At 37.2% G+C, this 8655-nt stretch overlaps 1 protein-coding gene across 1 annotated transcript; it reads left to right on the top strand.

Annotated features, from left to right (window-relative positions):
* The first annotated feature begins 5086 nt into the window (after positions 1-5086).
* On the top strand, positions 5087-8387 carry LOC149154968 (alpha-dioxygenase 1-like). Its single transcript, XM_089441835.1, has 10 exons — positions 5087-5147; positions 5244-5501; positions 5587-5739; positions 5861-5994; positions 6112-6325; positions 6527-6672; positions 6850-7077; positions 7216-7418; positions 7557-7800; positions 7911-8387. Exons 2-10 carry the CDS (start codon positions 5475-5477, stop codon positions 8134-8136), a joined length of 1575 nt encoding a protein of 524 aa, XP_089297961.1. The 5' UTR covers positions 5087-5147; positions 5244-5474; the 3' UTR covers positions 8137-8387.
* The last annotated feature ends 268 nt before the right edge of the window (positions 8388-8655 follow it).

An 8655-nucleotide genomic window follows, 5' to 3' on the forward strand; every position in this document is an offset into this window, starting at 1 on the left:
CCTCCTCCTCCAATTCTATGTTGTTCACCATTGAAATTGTGTACTTCTCCTTCTCCTTCTTCAACCATGATGGATTCCTCAGAAGGGTTATATGGTTCTACAGCAGGATTATCTAGTTTTTCTTCTAGTTCTTCAGGTTCCTCTATCAAGGGTTTGAAGTAGGTTTCTTCATCTTCTTCTTAAGAAGGAACTTCCAACTCTTGAGCTAAAAGTTGCTCCCCAGTTGAAGATAGGAAAACTATTCCAATTGTTGGAGATGTAGGATCTACTTCTATCACAACCTATGTTGATGAATTTTGTGAACCTTTAGATTGGATTTCAAATCCTAAGACTCCAGGATGTCTATATTAGCCTACTATGGATGGAATTTGAGTTTGTGTGCGCACTGCGAGGTCGTGGTGGAGTGATCGATGATGTAGGAATTAAAATTCTTCCTCGACTTACAAACCTACCTCTAGAGTCTCTTTCCCTATGCATGTCATATTTTTTTTTTTTTTTTAAGGATTCTATTTACACTTCCCCGGCAATGGTGCCAAAATGTTTGGTCAATTTAATGTTCTTAAATTGCAAGCATAAATTATCGACTGGAGTTGGTAAGCTTGTGAAGCGCAGGTGCACTGTATATGCTAGAAGCCTTCTTTCGTTTAGTAAGATGATGGTTATGTTTGTTTTGAGTTTTTCATTGTTATCTAGATTTTTATTAGAGTTAGATTTCTACAAATTAATACTTGAAAGTTAAGCTACTGTTAGAATAAATGGGAGTTAAACTACTGTTAGGTTAATTTATCAAATCATATCTAATTGAGTATCATTCTAAAATGTCTTATGTTATGAATCCTAAAGTTATGAATCTATATAAACACTTTGTTGCTATGAAACAGAGTATTGGAATTCAAACAAAAGCATTGTCTACAAAATATATATACAAATTCTGATCTTAAAGAGCATGAAAGAAATCTTTAATTACAAACTGCAGAGTGATACAAATTCTAATTCTAGAAAGCATGAGAAGACTATTTGTAATGAAGCGACTATTAAATGACTGCAAGCATAATGAAATACGAAATGGTAAACGAGATAATCTGAGTTATACGAAATAACGAAAACAATGAAGTAATTAAACTAGAATGAAGTGATAACATAAAGCAATTTAATGAAAAAAATCATAAAGAAACGAAATGAAAATAAACTAAAAAACCTTGACTGTCTATAGGGGCTCTTCACATCCAGTAGGTATGATTCATAATCACATACACATCAAATCAGAAAGTTCACTTCAAATTAATACAAGAACTAAGGTCTGGTTCACAATTTCTTCAGCAATTAACTAATACTTCCTCCCTTGATATCGTTGACAGAGGACACATACTTGTATAAAATGTCTGCTCAATAATTGAGACTTGTACGCCTACAGGTCTATCATTTAATCCTAATTCAAATATGAAACTAGACAAGAAAAGCGTTATTTCGTCGATTTTCTATTTGGAAAGAAAATCGAGAAAACGTGTTGCACCCAGACTTTTGCTGCTACGTGTTGAGCTGTGTCTTTGACCGCACCACTGCATGATTCCTTCTGTGAATTGGCTCGAGTGAATAGGAGGAGATCCATGAGGGGATCAATCCTCAACTACCCATATGTTTAGTTGCTTCATTAGCGCACAAGAACCCTGCAAACCATGGAGGTAGCTACAGATTTATAAAATGGCTATAGAATCATGTTAGTTCCGTAGCTAATGCACTCTTTAATATGACAGTAAGGAACATTAACACATATGAAAATAAGACATGTAAGATTTTTTACCTTATCAAAATCTATGATTTATTGCCCTTATTGAGTTGATAGTGATGATGAAAAAGAGGAAAATGTTGGAAAAAGGGTGTAAAAAAGAACAATTATGGAACTCTACAATGACCTTAGAAATTATACCATGACAATCTCCACCGTGTAATAATTGTGCACATAATGCTCACTTCTCAACTGTTCTTTGATGGTACACACAAGGGGTGGCATGTCAACCAAGTAACTCGCCACGCAAAAATATATGGCATGTCGACCTTACTGTTCACAACAAATAAGAATCCTTGACTGCAGATAACAATAAAATCTACAGATTTGCAACATGGTGTTTTTGGTCTCTATCACTCTCATTCGTAAGGTCCCTCTTCAATGTAACCCTAGCATGTTTATTAATATGGACCCCCACAGTTGTTCATAAATTTGGCCTCACGACCTGCAAGTATTTACATAACAAGTCACGAAAGATTCCCCCACACAAATACTTGCATATTAAATGTTGAGACCAACTTCTTCACTCTAGGAGGAATGCAGTGATCAACGCCCTGCTTGAAGAGGGATATTAGCTTTGTTATGTTGAGATTCAGTTTGGATTGATCTGCGACCTTCTACAGTAAGAGGATATTCTTTGGCCTTTCTTTGTAACGGTTGCGCCCAAATGACACTGAGAAATGTATTATGAGAAGCCTTCCACAAATAAATAAAAAAATGATTAGGACCAACTAGGGTGATATCCGGTATCAACGAAATTGGGTTGCTAATTAGGGAGGAATTGACTTCCACTGAAACTGGCAGAGGTCTCACTAGAAACCCTTCTTGTAGAAAACTCACCCGAGCTTTCAATCAAAATGCCAAGAGAGAAGATTCACATGACATACCTATTCTCATTCCTCCTCCGTCCTTTTAAAGCTAGATTGCTTGAAAGAATCCATGAGCAATTACCGTGGTTGAGAATTACCTGAGGACAAAACACTATGCTCTACTCCCCTTATTCCATCATTTATTTATTTATTTTGTTTTATTTTTTATTTCGTTTGACTGGGTCAATTGGTTGGGAATATTACAGTTGTAGTGTAGATGCATAGTTGGCAACAATACAAGAGTGTTAGTAGTAGCACATATGCAATATCAAAGTTTTGCAGTGGTAGTTATTCATAGTGGCCAGACATCAACAATGTGACAAAGGGTGATACAAAGACAAGGTGTTGTAGAAGTTGTGCAACACTAGAACACCTTCCTCACTAAGAGGGAGTGTTGTTTTTTGTAGCATCGGAGGTGTTCTAGTATTGAGACTTTATGGAGGGACTAAAACATAGGATTTCTCCGTAACTCAAAATTTGTTTCTAGAAATTCCACCTAAAAGTGTTTCAATTAGATTATTAACTTGTTTTTAAATATTTGCTAAGTCTAAACTTAGGAAAATGGGTTAATTAATCAATGTTAATTGAGATAAGATGTGAATAATCTAGAAACTCACATGGATCAATCCAGATATGATCTTAGTCATTGATTATGTTTTAATCTTGGTCATTGGAGTCCCAATGGAATACTATAAGAGGAGGTCAATGGGTAGATGGAGAACACATACTTGAGGTCGATTTCCTTGGAGACTTCGATTTTCGAAAGAGCAACAGTAGTTGGCGGAAGAGTTCAAGGTAAAGAAGGAAGTAGACACAGATAGAAACAAAGGCAGTGAAGTCGAAGGAATTTTCTCTAGATCCGGTGAGTGCTTTGCAGAGAGACAGATATTTTCTCTAAGAGGCTGTGCAGAGGCAACACAAAAGCCTCAAAAACGTAGTTCAATTTTGTTGGAGGAGAAGGCGTTTTCAGTTCCAGAAGTCAGGAAAGTTGTCTAAAGGACTAGAGAAGTGTTTTCTCAATTAGCAGCAGGGATGACAGTTAGATTGGAAGTCAATTTAGGAAGCACGTGTGGCAGGGAACTCTAGAGTGACACTAAGCCCGCACAAGCCCATTTGGACGACTAGCTTTTCAGTGGCAGTCAAGTATCAAGATTGCTCGGAGAGGGTAATTTCCCTCAGATAATTTTTGCCAGTATTGTCTCTACAGGATTTCTAGTTTTTGGCATCGAGATTGTACTCAGATTATTTCACTACTACATAATAATAAAAAATCTCTATTGTTGCACGGGTTTTCCCAAGTTAGGTTTTTTTTTGTCAAGAGAGTTTTGTCCAAAAATAACTATCATATTTTTGTGTATGTGTATTAATATTTTTTTAGTTTTCTGTTTATCCTCTACAATATTTTTATTTGTGAAAATTACATAGTTGTTGTAGTAATAAACTGAATAAATTAATTTATTCACTTAGAATTCCAATTGCTATAATAAATTTTTCACATTTTAAAACTAAATCTTAATTTTAACTATAAATATTATAAAATATTTTGTAAAAATTTTACCATTCATTTTATAATTATTACTAATTAAATTAAAATTCTAAAATTTTTATTATAAAATAAAAAGAAAATATTAAACATTAAAGTTAATTACATCGGAACATGGGAGCCTCCGGTATTGGTTGCTCTATAGCGTGCTTCTTCGCTTTCGAAGTCATTCAGGTTGTCATTCCCTATTCAGTAAATATAGAAGAAAAAGGATAAGGACTACTTTGTGGAAGCTATCCACAAGTTAACCGATAGAAAAGAAAAACGTCATGCCTTCTCCTTCTCATATTGGCTTCCACGATAACTGCGAATGTGCTGTGGAGAGAGTCTGTAATTTGTGATGAATGCAGCAGGGCAGCTGTATACAAGTAGAGCAAAGATGCAGAAAAATAAAGGCTGACTGGTTCGAAAGAACTCATCAGGTTTCACATATACAAATTCTGTATAGATGACGAAATATATTGCAGCTGACAGATTTGTCATCATCTCTTAAGATAGATGAGGCTGACGGACATATAGAGTCACCCCGATATTGTAACAAGCTGACATTTTGTCCACCATATTGTTACGAGCTGACAGATTTGTCCACCATGTTATTACAATTTGACAGATTTGTCCTCATCTCTAAAGGGAGGGAAGAGATGAGGCTGACGATTGCATTTGTAAGTTTGCAAGGTAATAATCAAATTAATATGTCGATGTGGTTAGCCAATCATAAAATTAATCTCAATCACTCCATTCTAGTTTCATATTCTCCACCACTCTGGTCTCTGCCCTCTCTATATAAAGGCCGCCAGTGTTCTTTCTTCCAGCGCAGAGAGCATTCCCCTCCTCTTCGATCTTGCGTATTAATTGCAGTGGTATTCTGTTTGAGATCATGGGTTTGCTTGACCGGAACCTCGTCTCCCAATATTCGAGATTGAGTTTCATAGAGAGGCTCCTCTTCCTAGTAAGTATCACCATGAAATGAAATATTGTAATTGTAGAATACTGAATGAATGAGGAGTTATGAACTTTGATTTATTTATTTTTTTCTAATGTGCAGATTATACATTTGGTGGATCGATTCTATGCGTGGCATAGATTGCCGGTCTGCCTAGGACTCCTATACCTGGAGATAAGGCGGTCATTGCACCAGCGTTATAATCTTATCAATGTGGGAAGTACGGCAGTGCAGGGAGGAAGATATAATGCAGTGGATAGAACTCCTGATGGAAGTTACGATGACCCTTTCTATCCCCAAACAGGATGCCAAGGGGCATTCTTTGGGCGAAACATGCTGCCTTCTCCTCAGCATGATAAGGTCATTAAACCATCCCAGCCAACATTGTTTCTTTTTCACATGTCATTAATCTGATAACTAAATTGCATGTGCATTTACTAAACAGTTGCTAAAGCCACATCCCATGGTAGTTGCTACCAAGCTGCTCTCTCGGAGGAAAATGGTAGATACAGGCAAACAATTTAACATGCTTGCTGCCACGTGGATCCAGTTCATGATTCATGACTGGGTCGATCACGTTGAAGACACCACGGTACAGGTAGGCACAACTTTTTGAATCACAATCACAATTTTCAATGCCAATATCAGAAATTATATCCTTATTCAATATATCTATACCAGAAATTATATAACATTAACATTAATTCACGATTTTTCAGGCAAAGTTAAGCGCCCCACCCAACGTTGCACCGCAATGTCCGCTAAAGGCATTCAAATTCTTGGAAGGCAAAGCAGTGCCTACTGGCAGCTGTGACATCAAAACAGGATCACGAAATAGGAGGACCGCCTGGTGGTAAGAAAACCTGCCTGGACTAAACGCTCTATCTCTCTATAAATCCTCTAAATTGTGAAGGTGTCTCACAATATATATATATATATATACTCTTGTTATATATACATAAATAAACAGGGATGGGAGTGTAGTGTATGGAAACAACGCGAGTGAATCAAAAAAGCTAAGAACATTCAAAGATGGTAAGTTGAAGTTGGGGGACGATGGCCTTCTTCTTCACGACAGCGACGGAATTGCCCTCTCTGGAGATGATCGTAATTCATGGGCAGGGGTGTCGGTTATGCAGGCTCTCTTTATCCAAGAACATAATTCCGTTTGCGACATGTTGAAGGTAATTATATTTTATTGCAGAAACTCTCAATAATCCAATCTAACTTATAGAATACTATGGATGTTACTTGACTATGACCATTGATTATGAAAGTTTTTCATTGAAATTCACATCTGGACCCTCATGTTAGAGAATATTTCAGCACTAAGATCAATCTCATTGCAGACTAATATAATTTGGTCAACTAATTTATAAATGCAGCTTCACTATATTGGTATGAGCGATGAGGATTTGTATCGCCATGCAAGATTAGTGACTTCAGCCGTGATAGCCAAGATCCACACCATTGACTGGACGGTGGAGCTCATCAAAACGGACACCCTCCTTGCTGGAATGAACGCCAATTGGTACATATAATTACATATTGTTTTACACAGGTTGCAATCTTGAAATTTAAGGCAAAGGGCTAAAATATCAGAGCTAAAACATAAAGGAATTTGTATTTTTATAAAATGTTTAAATACAGACATTCTTGGTATGGGCTATTGGGTAAGAAGGTGAAGAATATCTTTCACTGTGTGTAGGTATGGGTTATTGGGTAAGAAGGTGAAGAACATCTTTGGTCACACTGGAAGTTCTATTCTGAGCGGCTATATAGGAATGCCCAAGCCTCAGAATCATGGGGTCCCATACTCTCTCACTGAGGAATTTGTGGGTGTCTATCGAATGCACAGTCTGTTGCCAGACAGCATCCTCGTCAGAGACATTCATGGAACTCCAGTGGACAACAAAACCCCTCCAATTCTCAAAGAGTGAGTTGAGTTTACAGCATCACTTAGATTGGAACTCTGTTCACATTCTGGTTATTTTGGAAGTAGTTTGAACTTTAGACTATGATAAAAGCAAATAGTAGTTAAATATCCGGTGTCATCCATTCATGTGACTCACAGGATAGAGATGAAGGAACTAATAGGAATTCCAGGAGAAAAAACGTTATCAGATATTGGTAAGGAATCTCACATTGTATCAATGGGGCATCAAGCCTGTGGGGCCCTTAATCTGTGGAACTACCCTCTATGGATGAGAGACATTGTCGCTCAGGACCCCGATGGAAATGAGAGACCATATCCTGTAGACATGCCCGCACTGGAGAGTAAGAAATTTATTACTTTAGTTACTGGTTGCATTTTCTTTTTTAATTTCATCCTATTTTAAATTTGCTAAATTAAAATTTGAAATAGGATGCATGCATACATGCTTGTGTTTGATTTGATAGAGTGTACTTTTTCAGTTTATCGTGACAGGGAGAGGAGCATAGCAAGATACAATGAATTCCGGCGGAATATGCTGATGATTCCCATCTCAAAATGGGAAGACCTCACAGACGATAAGGAGGCCATCCAAATGTTGAAAGAGGTCTATGATAACGACGTTGAACTTCTAGATCTACAGGTCGGCCTCATGGCAGAGAAGAAGATTAAAGGTTTTGCCATCAGCGAGACGGCCTTCTTTATCTTTTTGCTCATGGCATCACGGTGGGTAAATAAATCATTTCTCATTTTATAATATTCCATTCTTCAATAAAAAGCGCAAAATTTATCATTCATTTAGTAAGATGTGTTTTGTGAATATATGTCGATTGCAGTCGATTGGAGGCAGATCGCTTTTTCACGAGTGATTTCAAGAAAGAAGTGTATACGGAGGTGGGGATGGCATGGATAAACAACACAGAGGGCCTCAAAGACGTGCTGAAACGTCACCATCCAGAGTTGGTAGAGAAATGGATGAATTCATCGAGTGCATTTTCTGTGTGGAATGCGTCCCCGGAACCCAAGAACAACACGCCCCTCTATCTTCGTCTCCCTCGTTAACAAATTGTGCCACGCCATTCTCTGCGCATTAGTTGTGTTATTGTGTGTGGTTCTTTCTTTATTTCGCGTTTCTTTCTTTCTTTCATTGTGTGTGTGTTTTACCTAAGCGCCAATTACCAGAGGCGATTTGTTGTGTTGCATTTTTGTTGCAAGTGCTGTGTTTGAATAAAGAAATGTATTGTACTCCCCTTTCTGGGAGACACTGCAAAAAGTTTCGATTGGAGCAATAAAGTTATATTGGTTACCTATCATTAATATTGTTGACGTTACATATTTACATCGTGTCGCAATATGGGCACGGTTTAGTTATGGTGCCCTTTTTTTCTTTTCTGAAACTATTTATAATATCACTAGACGATGTAGGTAGGCTAAGTTTGAACGATTTTTGGACCTACTATCAGTTTTTTTTAAGGGTGGTTTCCCCACGAACTGATATGTGTACTTGCTTGACATAAATAAAAGTTTAACATTTGTATGATAATTAATTATTTCCATTCAAAGAAAATTTAGCGAGGGGTA

The sequence above is a fragment of the Pinus tabuliformis genome, chromosome 9 (assembly GCF_031772625.1).
Source record: "Pinus tabuliformis cultivar Carrire ecotype Pingquan chromosome 9, CPIR1, whole genome shotgun sequence".
Lineage (NCBI taxonomy): Eukaryota > Viridiplantae > Streptophyta > Pinopsida > Pinales > Pinaceae > Pinus > Pinus tabuliformis.